This window comes from Protomyctophum bolini (assembly GCF_963924005.1).
Source record: "Protomyctophum bolini genome assembly, chromosome: 5".
Taxonomy (NCBI): Eukaryota; Metazoa; Chordata; class Actinopteri; order Myctophiformes; family Myctophidae; genus Protomyctophum; species Protomyctophum bolini.
Window position 1 is genome coordinate 27,508,825 of NC_137866.1, and position 22,222 is coordinate 27,531,046.

The 22,222-nt window shown below is 43.5% G+C and overlaps 1 protein-coding gene across 1 annotated transcript in view; it reads left to right on the forward strand.

The window, feature by feature from the left end:
- Positions 1-22,222, forward strand: part of sema3bl (sema domain, immunoglobulin domain (Ig), short basic domain, secreted, (semaphorin) 3bl) — a gene marked incomplete at its 3' end in the record, with an annotated part of 92,712 nt that overhangs the window by 64,989 nt on the left and 5,501 nt on the right. The window contains exons 5-10 of the mRNA XM_080762856.1: positions 3,420-3,510; positions 8,479-8,595; positions 8,842-8,984; positions 11,121-11,235; positions 11,346-11,415; positions 11,814-11,958. Of these exons, the coding sequence (XP_080618982.1) occupies positions 3,420-3,510; positions 8,479-8,595; positions 8,842-8,984; positions 11,121-11,235; positions 11,346-11,415; positions 11,814-11,958 (681 nt within the window). The remainder of the gene's footprint in view (positions 1-3,419; positions 3,511-8,478; positions 8,596-8,841; positions 8,985-11,120; positions 11,236-11,345; positions 11,416-11,813; positions 11,959-22,222) is intronic.

Genomic DNA, 22,222 nt, shown 5'->3' on the forward strand with positions numbered 1-22,222 from the left:
TGTGTGGGAGTGTGTGTTGCATTGCATTGTTCCCTGTGCCTTTATTTTTTTGCATTGTGTATTTTTATCCAGCTGATTCCAATGTCATCATCTCCCCAGTGGCTCCTCTATACCGTCACAGACTCACCCTCTCAGTAACAATACTCCATTGTCTAGTGGAAGGAACGGACACACTGACACATGCAGGGAGGGTTCACTGGAGGGACACTTAATCCATTTAGACCTGAGCTCCATTCTACAAAATGTCTTCTAAATCCTGACAGTTTTCTGAAAAACCCTATGTTTCTATGTCAGTGGTTCTCAACCTTTTTCATGTTAAGGTACCCCAGAATTATCTGTATTTGGCCGCCGACTCCCATCTGAAATTATGTTGTTCCAGTGACTCCCCCAGAAGCAAAGATTTGGGTTAAAAACATTCGCTCTGAAATAATATATAAGATTTACACCGCATTTTCACGAGAAAAGAAAAAGATAGCAGACCTATAAGCTCATATAGCGCGGCACTCGGTGCCGCCCTATATGAGCTTGTAGATCTGCTATTTTTCAATGGCTATAAAGTATAACATAATGCTTAAAACACCAAAAGGGGTTCCCACCCAGAATGGGTTTTAAGTCAACTATGTTTATGGAGCTTTCATAAATTCATACTGCTGCTATAACTCCATGTGGCCTCACTGTAGAGTTGATCTGAACTTAGTTCACCTTCTCTGGCACACTGCACTATGAGCAAAATGAGGGTACCATGGACAATGGTGGTCAATCAAAAATAAACCCCCAAAACTAGGCCTCAAGCTCCTTAAGTCACCATAAGCACCAACACATACCACGGTCCGTGCGGTCCGAAACGAGCCCACTTTGGTTAGATTTGCTTCCCAATAAAACAAAATCTTCTGTTGAAACGAGGTTGTTTTCAACTTAATGTATAGTGTCCAAGCCCTTCTGAACACTGTGGTTAACTGACGGGCAAGGAGGTTTGTTCAGACGTACGTGTGCTCAAATAAACTTCTTAAGCAGTTGAGCAGTGTATTTCACTCGAGCACAGTGGCATGTGATTCTCTAAATCCCAGGGGTATTTGGTTGGGTTTGAACTTGTGCCACTAAACTCGCCAAAGTTGAATGTTTGTTTTGTCTGTCACTGAGCAAATCGGGCATATGATGTGATGTTATGATATCGCGATGGTGTAAGATGATAAGGGTTGGTAAAGCGCCCTTTTCATAAATACGTTGTGACACATTGTGAGCTTTCGACAAATCTTTGCACATGTTTGCCTATAATGACATTGACAGTATAGGGACACCAGGCTGAAAGTGGTCTGTGGGTTTTATAAATATCAGAGCCATCTAATAGAAGAGTTACGATATAGAGGGGGCAGAAACCGAGCGCTGGTCATGCAGCCTGAACTGGTACAAGCTGGAGTTGGAAATACATTGTTTTCAACGAGGGCGGCGCAAATAAGAGCTATTTTAAGCATGTGTGCAACACAGTTTCTTTAATGTTTATGTTGTAATATTACTACAAAACAATCTAAAATAAAGGGATTTAAGATCATTAAAGCTGGGCTGTTGCCTGAGTCCAATGCATTTCTGCCCACTTCCGGTCCAGGACTTGTCCCAGTCGCGAATCCCCATGGTCAATAGAACTATGTAGAGACATTATAGACTGACCCCATGAAGTGAACGCAGTTTGCGTAACTCTGTCTATATCTAAGGCTCTGATAAATATGTACTGTAACCAATACCAAGTATTAACAAGGGCTTGTGAGTACATAACCATATTGGATCCATTTCCTAAAAAGATAGTTTTAGAGAAGGTTTCCATCTGACAGCAATGAAAATGAGAAATGCACTCTGTCGAGGGGCCAACTTGCGCCTTGCACACATGTAGGCCATACATGGCCTACTTGTGCGCAAGTAGAGCGTGCAAGTACTGCTACTGTCTAATGTCTATAACAACTGCTGTTCTAAATCCTTTAGTATGTAATCCAATACATACCCAGCCAATCACCAAATGTACCTTAGTTATGTCATCAGCCAATCCCTGATTGGCCGACTGACAACACTGACATACGCAGCCGGTTACAGTGCTTGCGCACTCTGCTTGCGCAAGTAATTAGGCCCCTAGTAAGCTATAACGCTCTCATACTCTCTGGATTTTGTTTTCAACTTAACTGACTCATGCTCTTTGGGGTGCACTAGTTTTACCAGCACCAAACTCACCGAAGTCAGAGGAAAGTTGGGTCCCGATCTGAGCAGTCCTCCATTCCCTGGACAGTGGGGGTCTGCAGGTCTGAGCTGACCTCACTCACACTCTTTTTTTGGCAGGCTCAATTAAGCAACGTGAGGTTCTAAATGATGAAAGCAGCCCCTTGGTTCTGCCGTTGCCATATATTCCCTAATTCCCCTTGCAATTGAATATTCCTGATCTTCCTTCCTTCATTCACACCCGGACTCTTCTGGCATGTTAAAACTCACTAAAGTGGGGGAAAATAATGGGTCTGAAATAAATCAAATCAAGGCCTTTTTATTTATTTTTCATGCTAGTTTCGTATTCCCTTGTTCCCTGGGTGCTGCTGGATCAAATCAAGAGTTGACTCACACAACCAGGGGTTCTGCATTTGGTGAAACAAAGCAATGTGTTCAGTACAGTCCATGCCTCATGGGTGAGCTGAATGTAGCTCTCATTCATATAATGCCATGTGGTTTGTATGTGCAAGGTAAGCAGGCAAGACAGACTGCTGAATACTTTTTTATTTTAATTGTTTTTTAGAAAGCACTTCCTTACAGAGTTCTTAAATATTTCATTACAACTTCCTGCCTCATGCTTTATACAGTGTCAGCCCCCGAGAGCTACGTAATGTGAACAGGATGGGCTTGGAGACTGGCCTCAACTCTGACCCTGTGGCTACACCGCTCCATCATCCTGTTTCTCACACTTTCCCCTGGTTCTCAGACAAACAAACCAGTTCATTGGAAGGGCGATTAAATCACACATCTTGGGCTGAATCAAAAACGCTATACTCTTCTGCCCCTTCTCCCTGGTCTGTCAAGTCGTACAGAAAGCGTTGTTTGGAAGATGGGCGTCTGTGTGAACTCAAATAAACTCTACATCTGCCTTCTCTTTCGTCTCTTTTGTGGGCTTTGTTTCATTGTTTTTCTTTTCGGATGTTTTATGGTCTTCAGAACTATGAAAATCTATGGCATGCCATGGCATGATTTGGCCATGGCTGAAATAGGTGTCCATGATGTCACATGTCCCACCTTGAAGTACCAATATTCTAGATAGAAGACACAGCCTATTATTGTATGTATTTTGGTCAATTGTGGAGTTCCATTAGCACCGACTTTGTGTCGTCAAACATTGGAACTGGTCACATATGTGAAAAATATGTTCTAAACCGCACTTTCTCTTTTCTTCATAGCATGTGTTCACCATGGACCCTACCAACGTGGAGAATGGACGGGGCAAGGTCCCACACGACCCCAACCTTCCCTTCGCCTACACATTCACTGGTACGTCTCTCTGTGTGGATCACATCTATTCTATAGACACGACCCCAACCTCCCCTTCGCCTACACATTCACTGGTACGTCTCTCTGTGTGGATCAAATCTATTCTATAGACACGACCCCAACCTCCCCTTCGCCTACACATTCACTGGTACGTCTCTCTGTGTGGATCAAATCTATTCTATAGACACGACCCCAACCTCCCCTTCGCCTACACATTCACTGGTACGTCTCTCTGTGTGGATCAAATCTATTCTAGACAGTCAAATACTGTGTTCATTTAACTCAGTGGCTTTAAGTTAACATTATGACTGTGTAGTGCAATAACAATATCATGTGTCATGGTGTAGACTTGAACCCTCACTCTATATTGAATCTTCCATTGATTGGTGTAGCATTGTTTATAAGAGCTGTCACAGTTAACAGTGGTAAAATAGGCCATACAGTGGAATTCTCATGTTAGTCGCTTGACCTTCTGACGGAGATCTTGGCTGTGTTGTGAAAGTTATGATAACCCTGCCCCAAGGCAGCTAGGGGAGATTTCTGTGGGACTGACATGCACGCACGCACGCACGCACGCACATGTGCACATAAAGCGTGCCAGCTCACAAGTTAAGACATCAGAGATACAAACAATGTACTATGGACACATAGATACACATACCCTCTCATGTCACGCATACACACACACCCACCCACACACACACACACACACACACACACACACACACACACACACACACACACACACACACACACACACACAGACACACACACACACACACAGTACACACACATTCTGGTTCTGTGCTGACTAGGTTAAATAGTCAGGGTGTTTCTCTCTTTGTGTCATTCTCAATTATAGGTTGGGAAATACCTCTGATTTAAAACAGTGACAAGCAATCTTTAGGTGTGTAATCTGTGTGTCCATTTTGCCTTTTTGCGCATTAATAAATGTATGCATTTATGTTTTATGTCTATGTGCTCTTGAGTGCATCAGTGTGGATGTTTGAATATGCATATGCACGCACACACACACACACACGCACACACACGCACACGCGCACACATATACACAGAGCCAGACAATAGAATCTAAGGAGGCGCTGAGCTAAAGCACAAGACGATACAGGGATAGTAACAGAACCGTACACCCAGAGAGACAGAGAAGATACAGGGATAGTAACAGAACCGTACACCCAGAGAGACAGAGAAGATACAGGGATAGTAACACAGAACCGTACACCCAGAGAGACAGAGAAGATACAGGGATAGTAACACAGAACCGTACACCCAGAGAGACAGAGAGAAGATACAGGGATAGTAACAGAACCGTACACCCAGAGAGACAGAGAAGATACAGGGATAGTAACACAGAACGTACACCCAGAGAGACAGAGAAGATACAGGGATAGTAACAGAACCGTACACCCAGACGGACAGAGAAGATACAGGGATAGTAACAGAACCGTACACCCAGAGAGACGGAGAAGATACAGGGATAGTAACAGAACCGTACACCCAGAGAGACAGAGAAGATACAGGGATAGTAACAGAACCGTACACCCAGAGAGACAGAGAAGATACAGGGATAGTAACACAGAACCGTACACCCAGAGAGACAGAGAGAGATAGTAACACAGAACCGTACACCTAGAGAGACAGAGAGAGATAGTAACACAGAACCGTACACCCAGAGAGACAGAGAGAGATAGTAACACAGAACCGTACACCCAGAGAGACAGAGAGAGATAGTAACACAGAACCGTACACCTAGAGAGACAGAGAGAGATAGTAACACAGAACCGTACACCCAGAGAGACAGAGAGAGATAGTAACACAGAACCGTACACCTAGAGAGACAGAGAGAGATAGTAACACAGAACCGTACACCCAGAGAGACAGAGAGAGATAGTAACACAGAACCGTACACCCAGAGAGACAGAGAGAGATAGTAACACAGAACCGTACACCCAGAGAGACAGAGAGAGATAGTAACACAGAACCGTACACCCAGAGAGACAGAGAGAGATAGTAACACAGAACCGTACACCCAGAGAGACAGAGAGAGATAGTAACACAGAACCGTACACCTAGAGAGCCAGAGACAGATAGTAACACAGAACCGTACACCTAGAGAGACAGAGAGAGGGAATTAGAAGAACACAGGGGTGCAGGAAACAAATGAACACACTAGGAGTTTGAGACAGCAAGATAAAGAACCAATAGAAGACGGTGAAAGTCTCATTCATCAGCCACTGATCCTCTGATGTGTTCCTCTTATCTCTGCCTTTCTCTGTAATTACAGCATCCCTCACACTGAACACACTCTGACACTGACCGAGCATAAGTACACATGCACTGTCAGCACTTATTAGTGTCTGCGTGCGTGTGCGCATGTGCGTGCATGCATGCGTGTGATTACACACAGGGCAGGGATGCACATGTACAGTATTGTTATGTGGCAATATACAGTATGTATTTATGTCCATGCATTCTTGCAAGGGTTTATGTGTATTTATATACAGTATATATACACACACAGTACTGTACATGCGTGGATCTGTATGCACATCTGTATTCCTGTGTGTGTGTGTGTGTGTGTGTGTGTGTGTGTATGTGTGTGTGCGCGTGTGTGTGCATATCCAGTACTTGCCAAATGGCACAAATGATAAGAACGACGATCAGGAATTGTCTTACTCTCCAGAGTATAACCAACAGACAATCTGTCACAAGTTGGACTTCCATCCAAGTGTTTTTATTATGCTTTAGTATGATGTCTGTCAGAAATGGACTATTGATGTGCTGCTTTCTTTATTCTTTTTTTCCCCCCCACCACAAACTTTCAAAAGGTCACTGAATGAAATGTACATAAATATACTGTAGGTTCCGTTGTAGACATACTGTCTAGTGTGTGGTCTTAACCGTATCACTGCCAAATGGTGGACAACACTTAACTGCCGACCCGGATCTATTTGGTCTTAGTGTGATGCACGTCCGGTTTGGGCGTCCATTTTAGATGCTAAAATATTAGTAAATTCTAGCAAGCTAAAATGAGGCCATCCTCTAGAAGATGGCCTCCTGTTCCAATCGGGATCACAGAATAATCAGAAAAGACCTCCGAACATCTGCGTTTTGTCAAAACCATGGAGAGCTCCATAGATTTAGAGTTATTCAGCTTTTTAGTCGGCCTGTGTGAACGGCAGTGCACATGCACGAAACCGGTCTAGGATCGCTGAAGAAGGAAAGGCCAAGCAAAAAAGCGTTTGATATCAATAATAAAGCTTATATGACGGAGCGTTCCGCCAGGAGCAGTTTTTGTGTTAATAAAGCCCTAACCACACCAAAGGGTCGAGACGGTTTTCGCTTCATTCTACAGTTGATTTAGTCGACTAAAATGTATTTATCTTGATGCAATCACATGCCGGCGTAATGTCTGATTTTACACTCGCTGAAAATAGCCTATCTACAAGCTCACAACGCGTCGTGCTGCAACGCGTTGTGAGCTTGTAGATTGGCTATTTTCAGCATGCAACCAAGTGTAAAGTGACTTATCCTGGATCTCTTGTCCACTAGTCCCTTCCTAACATTTTAGTCTAGTTTTTATTTGTTTACGAAATTGTCAGTATATTTACTCTTAGTTCTAGCTTAGTTTTCATCAGTGGAAAAAGGTTAGTTTTAGTCTACGAAATCAACACTGGTCAAATTCGTTCTATGATGAGGCCAATAATACTGTGTGTGTGTGTGTGTGTGTGTGTGTGTGTGTGTGTGTGTGTGTGTGTGTGTGTGTGTGTGTGTGTGTGTGTGTGTGTGTGTGTGTGTGTGTGTGTGTGTGTGTGTGTGTGTGTGTGTGTGTGTGTGTGTGTGTGTGTGTGTGTGTGTGTGTGTGTGTGTGCGCGTGTGCGTGTGCGCAAGTGAGAGATTGCTCAAATTATAACTCACCACGAAGTATTTTCAATTTGTGTTCTATAAAATTACACTCTCAGGAGGAAAAGTATACTAGAAGACTTAAGTTCCACCCAGAGTTTCCCCAGACCGTATGGGGATTTGAACTGGCCATTTTCCAATCTCACGCTCACTGATTTGAGACCATTAGGCTACTACCACCTCTGGAGATGAGAGTGATCAGAGCCTCACTGGAGGATGTGAGAGTCGTGTTTCAGCTGGGGATTTGTCTGACCTGCGTTTGTCCTTTTCTCTGTGTGTATGTCTCTCTCTCTCTGTCTGGAGCTCTCCTTCACTCTCTCTTTGTTCCTCTTGTCTACCTGTGTGCCTGTCCCTCATTGTCAATCTTTCTTCCTCTGTCTGGCCTTTGTCCTTCACTGTCTGCCTGTGTGTCTGTCCCACATTGTCCCTCTCTCTCCGTTTCCTTCATTCACGATGTGGGCATGATGTGTTTCCCTCCCTGTCTCTGCCTCCCCTTGTCTCCTTCCAGTGTTGTTTTTGGCAGCACATTTAGATTTTAGTTTTAGTCATAGTCTCTTGAATTGTCACATTTTAGTCACCTGGAATGTTTTAGTGTTAGTCTAGTTTTAGTCGACTAAATATCATAAGACTTTAGTCGACTAAATCTACAGTTGATATAGTCGACTAAAATGTATTTTGGCGGGCCTTACTGCCGTCATAATGACTGTTTTTTTTACTTGCTGAAAATAGCTGATCTACAAGCTCACAACACGTCGTGCTGTGACGTGTTGGCTATTAGATTGGCTATTTTCAGCATGCAACGTATTGTAAAATGACTTATACTGGATCTCTTGTCCACTATAGTCCCTTCCTAACATTTTAGTCTAGTTTCTATTTGTTGACGAAATTGTCAATATATTTAGTCATAGTTTTAGTCATCATAGGTTATAGTTTTAATTTAGTTTCCATTTAGTTTTTGTCAGTGGAAAAAGGTAGTCGACGAACATATTTCGACTTAGTTTTAGTCGACGAAATCAACACAGGTCTCCTCTGTTTCCCTACAAGGTGGGGAGTTGTACGCTGGGCTGACAGCAGACTTCCTGGGCAGAGACTCTGTGATCTTCCGGAGTATGGGAGGCCGTTCCACCATGAGGACAGAGACGGACCAGAAACTGTTGCATGGTATTGTTAAAAAAAACCCCACACAAAATGATTCCTGCGTGTTCATTCAACTTACAGAGTAAACAAATGGAAGCAAGGTGGACCAAGTCCGTTTTGTTACATTTATACACTTTCAGAGTTAAATTGTATTTGTCCCGTTTTATTTTCTGCTTATTGTGTGCATGTTCCCTTCCTGAACCGTCTCTCTCTGTGACTCCCGTCCTCCATAAGTCTCTTGAACTTTGCTTCCTTCCCTCGTCTCCCCAGACCCCAGGTTCGTAGCGGCCCACCTCATCCCAGACAGCGATGACAGGGACGACGACAAGGTTTACTTCTTCTTCACGGAGAAGGCGTCCGAGGCGGGGGACAGGGAGGGGGCCATACACACCCGCATAGGACGAGTGTGTGCGGTGAGTCACCATGTGATGACACGCTGCACGGTTACATTATGGCAAGGTCATGTCTAAAATGACAATGACCTGTCTGTCTGCATCATAGACTTTAAGAAAATATGGACAAAGCGTTCTCCGGGTCTGATATGGACGTAAGATGAAGCCTGTCAGTCCTTGAATTGTAAATCGCCATCTTTCTAGATCCGTTTGGGCCCAGCTGGCCCATTGGCTGGCCCAGACAACGAGGCGGGACTTCCCCCCTTCTTCTTCGTTGGTTTTTATTTTGACTCGAATGGGGGGTGGCTCCCGATCATAGACTGTAACGGTAGCCACGTCCCGCAGAACATACGCTTCTTCATGGTCATTTTTTAAATAAATGGGACCATAATTTTCCAAAAAAGAATATTATGACATGAGAAATGAGACTTTAAACTAGTTACTGGAAGCAGAAAGTATTCATGACCATGTTTATTACGGTAATACAGTCTAGGTGAAGTTGGCCCCAAATTCATGGACCTCAATGGAGATATGGGTTTTTTTGGGCCCAATGACAGCGCCACAACAGGCCATTATATGAACTTTCAGGAAGTCCCGATTTCCTTAGTGGCTTCACAAAATATCTGTCTGCCTGCCCCCCTGGTCTGCATAGGCTAGTGTACAAACAGTGAGATAACATGCATCTCGTATCAGTGTCAGTCTCTCTTGATGGTCATCGTATCACGGATATCAATATGCTTACGTACTGTGCATCAGTGATTCACAACTGGCTCAAGCAGATAAGGTCATAATTCATGACAAGTGAGATACCAGGGTTTGGACACGGTCACGTAGAATTAGCAATGGCATCACTGTGCTAACGCAGAGGAGGTAATGGCTTTTGCAACGCAAGGCAAAGGCTCATGATGTTATTATCACACATTGGAAACCTATGGAGACTATGAAGGCTTGCCAATATTTAGCAATGATATTATGTACTTTACCTCCCCCAAACGCACGCACGCACGCACGCATGCACGCACATGCAGCTGTCAGGTAGCTATATAGTGTAATTCCCACGCCGTGATCTCACACATGTCACTCTCTCTGTCCCGTATTCTTTCACGCAACGATATTTCTTCTGTAACCGCACTGAAAATACATACAAGCACGTCTGCTTGTGCACACACACACACACACACACACACACACACACACACACACACACACACACACACACACACACACACACACACAGCTGCAGGGGTTCCCGAACAGGCTTCTGTGCCAGAAGTCAATGCAGCACATGTCACATTGACTGTCCTCCTCCTCCTTTCCTCCATACATCACTGTCCTTTTCTGGTCCCTTCTTTTTTTTCCTCTTTCTCACAATCCCTTCTTCCTTCTCTGTCTTTCTCTTACACTGTGATGTGTCTCTCTCTCTCTCTCTCTCTCTCTCTCTCTCTTCATTATTGGCATATTGTAGTCGTGCTGTCTGTTCTATATCAGGCACATCCAAACACAGTCATTAGTGCTTCCTAATGCCAAGAAAGCAATCACCACCACTGATCCTCATTACATCCCTCCTGTCCATTTGGAGTCCCTGTGTGTAGTTGTCCTCTGCACTGTAATCCTTTGAGCAGAAAAACACTGTCAGCGTTTCCATAACCTCTGACTCTCATTTAAAATAACACATTTTTGTGATATTGATGATGAGCAGTGCAACTCTGCGCCTTGCACCAAAAGTTTTGAAATAAATATAAATATAAATTTTATATGCACCTGAAATCCACCAGAAAAACCTAAAGACATGTCAGCGATTCAATTATTATTATTATATATTTTTAGAGAGGAGCTCACGCAGGGCACTACTGTACTTACACTATCATAAAAAACTACTGTGTGTGTTGGTATTCATTGTGTTTCTAGATTCTCGGGCATGTCATTATCAGCAACGTTATTTTTTACTGTGTATATAGGTCTTCTCGAGTGGTTAAGAAAGTAACAATGATAGACTGTAGATAGTGCACTGTAGGCTAATGATACTTTATGTTTTGTGTGCGTGCGTGTGTGCGTGTGTGTGTGCGTGCGTGCGTGCGCGTGTGTGTGTGTGTGTGTGTGTGTGTGTGTGTGTGTGTGTGTGTATGTGTGCGTGCTTGCGTGCATTCTCTTCACCAGAATGATGTAGGAGGACAGAGAGTGCTGGTGAATAAATGGAGTACCTTCATCAAAGCCAGACTGGTCTGTTCTGTACCAGGACCTCATGGCATTGACACACACTTCAACCAACTGGGTAAGAAGCACGTGCACACACACACACACACACACACACACACACACACACACATGCAAAATCCCACACTTGCAGACACTGACTGGTATTTGTGTTGGTTTGTAAAACAGAGGATGTATTCCTGTTGACGACTAAAGATGAGAGAAACCCAGATGTGTACGCTATCTTCAGCACCATCAGGTAAGACACACACACACACACACACACACGCACGCGCGCACACACACACACACACACACACACACACACACACACACACACACACACGCACACTTAGTCCCAGGTTTTTGTTTTTGTTTCTGTCACGCCACGTAGCCACTGGATAATTCATCTATCCATCATATCATCATTCATCATAAAGTGTAAAAATGCTCTTCATTAAATTTTAACGTTATCTAAATTTTCCCAGATGATAAAGTTCATGTGAATCTAAAGCTCTAAAGATATCTTTGGGGAGATAAAATAAAGCCCCATGGCTGAGTCGTATTACTGATCCACGCGCAAGTGCTGTTTTTGTCCAAGTCATATTGGTTTGATTTATCAATAGCAGTCCAATAAACGGTCCCATCCCTCTCCAGTAATGTGTTCCAGGGCTTCGCGGTGTGTGTGTACCGAATGGCTGACATCAGAGAGGCGTTCAACGGCCCCTTCGCTCATAAAGAGGCTCCCGACTACCAGTGGGGAGCCTATGAGGGCAGGGTGCCCTACCCAAGACCTGGGGTGGTGAGTGAACTATACTGGAATACTTTAATGCATTATTTTACCACATCTATGAGGTGTTGATACACTGCTAGACATAACTTTCATACATTCAGCCTAAGGCGCCTCGTCCACAGAATGTTTTGTGTGTGTGTGCTGCATGCCAGCGCCTTTCTGCCATGCATTTATATGGTAAAGACATGCTGTTGCGCTCCTCTAACCGATGCGTCCAGCATTTTTTTTGGCGGAGCGCCCTGGGGTGCTTCAAGCAGGAAATAGTTCAAGCTGTTGGAGCAACCGCTCATCAGTGTCACATTTGATCATCCTAGCTATGTCTGACAACCCGGTCTTTTTACGGCCTGACTTTGAATCGAACTTCACGACCGCGAGAAGTCCACATGTTTACCGTTATTACGCTATTTGTGCTCTATATTTTTAGAGCTAATTTAAAACAACAGGGTTGAATCAAAGTGCTGTACACCCAGTAAACAAATATGAAATACTAAACCATAGACAAGGGGGAAAAAACACATAGAGGGTGCAACAACTCTCAGTCCGAATCTTCTAAAGCCAAGGAGTACAAAGGAGTTTTCAAATGTGATTTAAACACAGCACACAGCATGGGGTGATGATGACATGACATTCAACAGATTATACAGATCCAATTTTTAATAAAATGCATTATATGTTATGGAAGCCGTCCATATACGTTGGTTCTGTAAACACAGTCAAATCGTGAATGTTAATTTAACACATTGAACACAATGCATCCGTAAGTCAAGAGTTCATTCAGTTCCATGGGTCCAATTGGTTCCATGTGTACAACTGTACACCCTCAGAGGTACCAATAAGTTCACACAGGATTGTACTGTGTAGTAATCTGGCATAGCCTACTAAATAAATTAAATTATATCTTTTTTTAAATGAGCACATTTAAAAACAACAAATGTTGACTACTACTGTGTATAGAGTTGTCGGATCTGTAACAGACATCCTTCTAGCTGGGTCCCAATTCTTTAAAATCAAGCTTTTGGCATGGTGTTAGGTATGGGCATAAAGTTTTCAAAAACCATCGCAAACGAGTTGGGCTCACCCCCTAGTAAATAACATACTAAAAATGTAGGAAATAATTACTTCTGGAAAGGCATCAATTTCAAGATTTAAGAGAGCTGCTTAAAATGCCTATGAAGCTGGGATTTAATATGTAAAAAATCATATCAATTATGCACTTGGTGACAAGTTTTAGATATTTGGCATGATGTTAGGTATGGGCATACTGTTTTCAAAAACCATTGGAAACTAGTTGGTCTCGCCCCCTAGTGGTCTGTTTGCAATGAATCCAATGCTGGCCTATTTAACATAGGATTCATTGCAAACGGACCACTAGAGGGTGAGCCCAACTAGTTTGCTATGGTTTTTGAAAACCTTATGCCCAAACCTAACACCATGCCAAAAATGAAATTGAGTTGCACCACCTTCTCACTACATTCTGTACTTGATAATAATGATGCATTTTATTAGTACTAGAGCGGCCCCCGTTGGAGCCTCTGCAGCGGTGCCCGTTGGGCACTATAGCCTACTTGGAACGATGCAGGTTGGAAATGCATGCCCCACCCAGATATTATGTCCGTGTCCCTTTTATGCCCATATATGGAGTTCTTTGTCCGGCATGCCCAAATATGGAGTCTATGCAGACGTCAGAACAGGCCAGCTCCATATGGACACTGGGCACTGGGCAGGGGCCCTGTCCAGACCCAGGCAGAGGCCCTGTCCAGACCCAGGCAGAGGCCCTGTCCAGACCCGGGCAGAGGCCCTGTCCAGACCCAGGCAGAGGCCCTGTCCAGACCCGGGCAGGGGCCCTGTCCAGACCCAGGCAGAGGCCCTGTCCAGACCCAGGCAGAGGCCCTGTCCAGACCCGGGCAGAGGCCCTGTCCAGACCCAGGCAGAGGCCCTGTCCAGACCCGGGCAGGGGCCCTGTCCAGACCCAGGCAGAGGCCCTGTCCAGACCCAGGCAGAGGCCCTGTCCAGACCCGGGCAGGGGCCCTGTCCAGACCCGGGCAGGGGCCCTGTCCAGACCCGGGCAGAGGCGTTTTTGGGGCAGTTCTGGACAACCGTGGGTCCGACCGACTCGACACCGGGCACTGCACTCCCTGCGGTGGAACGTGTGTGTCGTATTTGAAGTCGGTGGGGCGAAGGGTTCACAAGTTACGTGGATTACAGACGTACACACACACACACACACACACACACACACACACACACACACACACACACACACACACACACACACACACAGAGATACTTGGTGCATATAGTTAGATTACACATTTGCATTCACAGGGAGTGCTAGCCTAGTAGTGATAGCATGGAATTGCTTCAAAGTCAAGACTTGCGCAATACAAGCTGTTGCACCACAAATTAAATGTGTGATTTAGCAGCGGAGCGTTCCATGTGACGTCCATGTGACGTGTGTGACACGCAGCTAGTTACCAGACCGCTCCATGTGACAGCTGGACGGAGAACAAGATACCATTGTTTTGTTTTTGTTTTGAGGGGAAGAATGTGTGGCAGCATTTCAGCAGGATGCGGTAGAAATGAAACGTGTGCAGTGACTACATCGGTACATTTTTCCAATTACGTTTTTAGACATTTTATATGACGATAGAGAGAGAGAAAGAGAGGAAAAAACAGGGAAATGTCCCGGTGTGCTTGATGCGCAGCCCTGCCAAACCAAATACACCACGACCCCCACTACTGAACCACTGAGACTACTGACTAGTGGCACACACACACACACACGCGCGCACGCGCATGCACACACACGCACACGCATATCAGTAGCCTAAAGTAAACTGAGTTGGTCCAGCTGTGGTTACTGTATACAGTACAGACTGTTACCTGTTTTATATCTCTTCTCTCAACAGACCTCTGCCATGCTCTGTTACACACGCACACACACACACACACGCACATGCACGCGCACATGCACACACACACGCACACATGCACAGACACACACACACGCACGCACGCACACGTCCAGCATGTAATTCCTCTTGATTACCAGGCTAAATGAGAGCCCATAGGAAGGACAGGAGACATTGTGAATAAAGTGAGCACAGAGCAGACACACGTCTGTGGTTTCACTTCCCTGGCTCTCTGATGAACAACTGGACTGGAATGACCCCATGACAGACAGACAGACAGACAGACAATGTAAAACAGATAAACAGACAGAGAGATAGAGAGGGACGGACGCATAGAGACAGAGAGAGACAAGATGGACAGAGAGTGTATGAAGGGGATAGACTAGGGATGGAGACAGACATGAAGAGGAGTGAGAAAGACAGTTGGCCTATAGTATACGAGAGCAAGTAAAAGAAGGGATGGAGTGACAAGGAAGCAATGAGAGAAGGAGAGGTGTAAATGGTGGCAATAGAGTGAAACGGAGGGAGCAATGAGAGAAGGAGAGGTGTAAATGGTGGCAATAGAGTGAAACGGAGGGAGCAATGAGAGAAGGAGAGGTGTAAATGGTGGCAATATAGTGAAACGGAGGGCAGGAGACACTGTACCTCGTCCTCATGAACCCAAATGTCTCTTCCTTTTTTGTCTGCCCCCACATTATCTCCTTTTTCAATCCTTTACATCAAAGCTCCTTCGGAAGAGATCCCCTATACGTGGATATTATCTCTCATCTCGAGTGATCCTGTTTTGATTTCCCGAACGTTTACTCTCCTTATCAGCACTCCGAGGAAACTATTTAGATTGGCTTTAAAAGTGTTTTTGTGTCTCTTTTTCATCACGAAGAAGCTAGGCTGTAATACTTAAGGTAACCCCTCACCTGTTTTCAGATTGACTCTAATTGTGTGGGGACTCAGCGGGGGGTTAACAGGGCTCTCTTTGTGTTGTTTTGACAGGCTCATCTCTGCCTTCCTCTCAGAGGGTCTTTACAGTTCATTTGAGAAGGATTCAGCCTCTAGTCCTAACTGGATATCTGTCCTGGCTTTGGGGGTGTTGTGTGTGTGTGAATCAGAAGTAATACAGGAACAGAAAGAAAAACAAATCCTCCCTCTCACGCTTGAACCGGCTTTTCCTTTCAGAGAGAGAGAGAGAGAGAGAGAGAGAGAGAGAGGGGAAGAGAGAGCTGGTCAATATGGACTACGCAAAATCCAATATCAAAATATTCCTCAATATTGTGATGATAAAAATCACACCCGTGTGAAGTGAGGGGCGCTTTACCAATCCTTTTCATCATCTCGATATCATAACATAACATGCATATGCCAATTTGCTCAGTGACAGACAAAAAACTCTGTTCATTGTTAATGGTATTTAATGTTTGTGTTTGTGACAAAACAAACATTAAACTCTGTTCATTGTTAATGGCATTTATGGTTTGTGTTGGAGACTACATTATGACAATCAATTGATTATTTTAATTCTTCAAACAGTTTAAAAAATAATTTGGGAAAAGAAAACTGTGAGATCAACAAACTCACATTGTCATTGTCGATTGGCTATTTTTGCTATTTTTGAAGATTAAAATAGTTCAAAACAATATCCACAATATCACATATATATATTATATGAGAGAGAGAGAGAGAGAGAGAGAGGGAGAGGGAGAGGGAGAGCAGAAGGAGGTGAGAGATTCGAGGTGTTTATCGTCACATACAGACATACAGTACAACTGGTAGTATCATAGGCAGTGGAATTGGAGTGGGATAAATCGGATAGATGGTAACAGTAATGGCAGTAAAAAACTAAATCCATACGAATAGGCACACGTCCAACAAGCCTGTATAGTCTATGTCTATGTATGTAATAATTCAACTAACTATTAGAAATCCTGTATAGTGGGCTGGGAAGATTGGAGATAGAATGGAGAGAATAAGAGAGAGAGAGAGAGAGAGAGAGAGGATTCAGTGGTAATCTACTCTGAATGTTACCCTGTGCTGTTATATTGTTCAGCTGGTTGATTTGAGCCATTTTTTTCTGTTTCTGTATTTTTCATCATAAAGGATTTAAACTTGATACCTTACGATCTCCCACATCCTCCCACACCGATAGTACTCTGGGTCTGTCTGTCTGTCTGTCTGTCTGTCTGTCTGTCTGTCTGTCTGTCTGTCATGGATTGGATTGGATTACAGGGTATTTAGTGTCTGTCTTTCTCTCACATGATATGTATAGACTTGATACCTTCAGGTCCTTTTATCCATTTTATTGTTGCTAATCTAATTGTGCCGGAGCTCCTCTTACTGTGGGATGTATTTAGAGGCCATGGCAAAACATTTTCCCTGCATTTTCCACATCTCCCAGTTATAGCGAAACCATGAGGCCGATTTCTGCGAAACACATTTGTTTATTAGTCGCACAGATTTCATCCAAATCTCACACAAATCGGTACACATGATCTCTGTAGTCATGTGATCAAGACGAGTCTGTTGGATTTCTCAGATTCTACACTGATTGGCTAAGATTGTTTTCAGGTGTGGCCCGTTTTGTACAAAATGCTGCAAATCATGAACCGAGTGCAGTTAAACTGTGAGGAAGCATGGTGGCGCTAGAACAGGCCAAGTCACGTCTTTACATGCACTGATTTGCATAAAACGTTGTATGCATAAAACGTGTGCACACTCCCTACAGCCCAAGGAAAGAAATCTGGCCTGCATTTTTCAATTCTGCCTTTTCGAGCGCCACCAGGAGGCCCATTTATGTGCAAGTGCAACACTCTTTTGTCCTTCAGATTTTATCCAAATACCAATCCTGGTGGAGACCTGTGCCCCGAGGGGCACTTAATTCTTCTAGTTTCTTTTAATACTTTTCTTTTTTTATTATTATTTCAAAACATTTTCTGAAATCAAAAAGACTAGATTTTTTTTTTTCAAATGAATTTCATGAAATAGCTTCTCATAGTTCGTTAGTTAGTTAGTTAAGTTTTATTTAATTTATCTGACTTGGACTGACTTGTTCATGGGAATTTAGAAAATTGTGATATTTTTTTTTTCACTCCTTTGCCTTAAATCCTCCTATTGCACGGCACGCGTTCCGTTGTTAGTGGATATCTTGGCTGGATGCTTATCCAGGTGGTTCTTTCTTGTCAAGTCTTTTGACATGAAATCATGGTGTATGTCAAAATATGGTTCAGCAACATGCTTTCGGAAGAGCAGGTCACATTTCTTCTTGACTTCTTCTCCAATTTTCCTACCTGGTCTGTGGATGCAGGCCAACAGCCTTCTGGTCACAAGCCCATTTTCTCTCACCTCAGGGAGACTCTATCAGTAGAGCAGCGTGTGTGTGTGTGTGTCATATGGACATTGAATCTCCAGATAGAGGAAATAAAACACGCAGACTGAGTTTCCATGCAATTATATGCGATTCTCGAGGGAACCCGTATACATTTTCAACAAACGTCTCCATGTAGCATTTAAACTTCGACAATCACTATTATCATACAATTATTATTATCATTACAACAATCATCTTATAAGAGCCCTTAAAGTTAAAACTCCAAACGCTGGTATGAAAATCAGTTGTTTTATGTTTGATTATGAGCCAGGGAACCACTGCCGCTTTTTAAGACGCCTTTTTTCCCCCCCTTTGCCAAGTGTGGTTGAGTTAAAGCAGAGGCGGTCCAGTTGATTTGGAAGCCAGCAGACTAATCCTGCAGCGTTTGGCTGTCGTTCCCGTGTCCAACACCCCTCCATGATCTCTGGGGTCTGCCTGTTGTAATGGCTCAATTTCCTACGCCAGTTGCAACTGCTGCTCAGAGCCTGCATACTGTATTTCATGCACATGTTGTGTACACACACACGCACGCACACACACTATCCTATCAGCCTATCAAGGCCATAGCTATTAAACTCAATAGTTTAAGTAATAGTAATAATAACCATCCAAGTGTAGATGCTTTAATTGGTTCTGCTGGAAGTGGATGCTGTTGTTTTACATGACAACACACATTGGCCCATTCCAGGACGATGGAGGAGGATAAGTGTGGCTCCCTCCTCTCCCGCTCACTCATTGTCACCTGGCTGTTAAGAGGTGTGTGTGTGTGTGTGTGTGTGTGTGTGTGTGTGTGTGTGTGTGTGTGTGTGTGTGTGTGTGTGTGTGTGTGTGTGTGTGTGTGTGTGTGTGTGTGTGTGTGTGTGTGTGTGTGTGTGTGTGTGTGTGTGTGTGTGTGTGTGTGTGTGTGTGTGTGTGTGTGTGTGTGTGTGTGTGTGTGTGTGGTGTGTGTGTGTGTGTGTGTGCGCGTGTGTGTGTGTGCGTGCGCATGCGCATGCGTGCGCATGCGTGCGTGCGCTGTGTCTGGACCCGTTCCATTCCAGCCTTCTCCTCACAGAATAAAACAATTATGAGTAGCTGAACAAGCTTCACCTGTTCTCACCACTGGCCTGTTGCAAACAACTCTGGAAACGCTTTAAATCAGCTCACACTTAGGCAGTATTGTGTGTGTGGTGTGCACGTGCGTGAGTGAGTGCGTGAAGCTAAAATGTGTTGCACGCTATTAAGAATTCTTTCCACAATGCTGCATGCATATTTTTGATGAAATGAATGATGAGAATGATGAAAGCTATATAAATACGGTAACTTTATAGTTGAATAGAATACATTCAAGTTTGATATGGCATCCAGAGACAATGTGCATTGTGTTTGCCAAAATCCTAATGTAAGCATTTATATAAGGAGTTTCCCTTCGATCATATCATTACTGGACAACGGAGATGGAAAATGGAGCTTGATTTTGTCCTTTCTTGATTTTGTTTAGTTGTGTTTATTTTAATGCAAAAATAATTTTGGAACTTTCCCACAATGACTGCCAATAAACGGTTTGGAAGGCACAGCTTAATTTCAAATGGACATTCAATTTTAGTTAACTGGTTCATCTGATTTACTCAAAAAAAACCCACTTTTTATTCAGTGGATTGAATCAGGTGGCTCCTGATCGCTAAAATAGATGATTAGAAAGTGGCGCTTTAAGCCATTCTGGGGGGGACCCCTTTTGGTGTTTAAAGCATTATGATATACTTTAGCTATTGAAAAATAGCAGATCTACAAGTTCTGCTATTTTTTTTTATCTTGAAAATGTGTCGCAAATCATTGAATATATATATCACAGAGAGGGTGGGGGGTCCCTGGAACAACATATTTTCAGATGGGTGTCGACGGCCAATTTCATATAATTATTGGGATCCTTGAATGAAAATTAAATAGTGTGAGAACCACTGACATAGAAATCAGAAAACTGTCATGATTTAGAAGATATTTTGTAAAATCGAGCACAGGTCTAAATGGGTGAATTCCTTTCCAAATCCCACAGCTCACATTTCAGTAGTCTGTTGAACGTTTCATATGATCAAAATGCTAATTCCACTACTTTACAAGGCACTTTGCCTGTATTTACAACACAACGTTACTAGTGAATTCCATTGAAAATGTCACAACCTTCACAAACCACAGATGATTTATGTCATTCAGTTTTCCTTTTTTGTGCACAGAACTGCGCAGGGACATGCACACATAGACGTCAAACGGGGCTTGAGCCCCTGCCCTTTTACCCGTCTGTAAACTGACTGTAGCATGCAATGCAGCATTTACTATGGTGAAAGAAATGAAAATGCCACTCCTTTCCATGCCATGCCGGAAGGCAGCATTCAGGAGAATTCCTTTTTTTCCCCGAAGTCTCTTGAACTTGAACGCAGCATTTTTCATTGAACAAATTTGTTTAGAAATCCATGTCGTTGCACCGCATCTCCACTAGCTAAAGAGTGCTGGGTTGCGCCCGAAAATAGCAGATCTACAAGCGCGACACATTGTGTGAGCTTGTAGATCTGCTATTTTCGCTATTTTTGTCTACAAATGCCTCTCTAACACACTCTGCACACACAGACAAAAATGACAATGTCAGTAACTTGTAACCAGTAACCAGTAACTCTGGCCAATGAGTCAGAGACACAGCTTCCAAACCCCACCCACACATTTTACACATGCATGCACGTGCACACTCACAATGTGTGTAATTTAGTTTTTCTTCTCATATGCAAAATCAACATTATGAGTATAATTAAAATTTATCTGGCATTTTCCCCTGTATCATCAACTCACACATAACTGTAGTTACTGGCCAATGATATGGAGAAAGAGGAAAGCTCAAATTCCATTCCAAATCCTCACGCACGCGCACACACTCACACACACACACACACACACACACACACACACACACACACACACACACACACACACACACACACACACACACACTGATCATTTATATAATTTAGGGGGAACATTTTACTTTGGGTAGCACATTATACATTAAATCCTCAGGCTAACATCCCTGCTGCTGGGTACATATCACTCCATTGAAATATAATCCAGAACAACATTGGTAGCGCTACGGCGCGGCTCAGTTCCTGTTGTGATAGCTTGCAATAATAATATCTTTACCATATGGCGGTTTTACACTACGGAGTATAGAGACATGTACAGTATCTAGGGCGCTCAATGCCTATATAGCAGAAACTGCTGCTAACTGCAAATGATTGACTGATCCCTAAAGGAGCCCAACGTTCAAAAACAATCTGTATCATATCAGTGATAACTCTTTACCACGTCTCGATGCATGAGGTTGTCAGGCTTCAGGACTGCAACCTCCGATATGTCATGTGAGTCAGTCCCACAGTTTGCGGTTTCGTTTTGGAGTCCGTTCAGAGACACGAGTGGTACCAGCGCACTTCCCAACTGCTGTACTACTGTAATCCTTATACCCCCCCCACTTTCTCTCCCATCTCCCTTACGTTGCGATTCCCATCCGCTTCCTCAGTGTTCTTCAGTGGAATGTTAGAATTACTATTAAGGTTAAACTGTCAAATCAGACAACCTTTTATTTAATCTCTTTTTATCCCCCGTTTCCTTCTCTCCCACTTCACTAATAAACAGGTCAGTTGGCGCATTTCTAATTCCTCGTCTATATCATCACTCCATTCTGTCCCTCTCTCTCTTCTGTGCCTCAATGGACAGTGTAATAGTACCTGATATTAGTGATGGGAGATTAATCTGCAAACACATCGGTATCGGTTTGATTAATCAATCGGACCGATTAATTTATCGGTCCGATTGTCTTGACAGATAAACAAGCCCAAAGTAACAGCTTGAACCGATCTACAAGCTCAAAATATTAAATATAAGGTATTTAAGTTAAATCTGACTTGCCTATAAGCCTGCAGTGCAGATACCCTGTTACATGTATTGTTCAGAATGGACAAAATATTTATAATTTTTTAATACA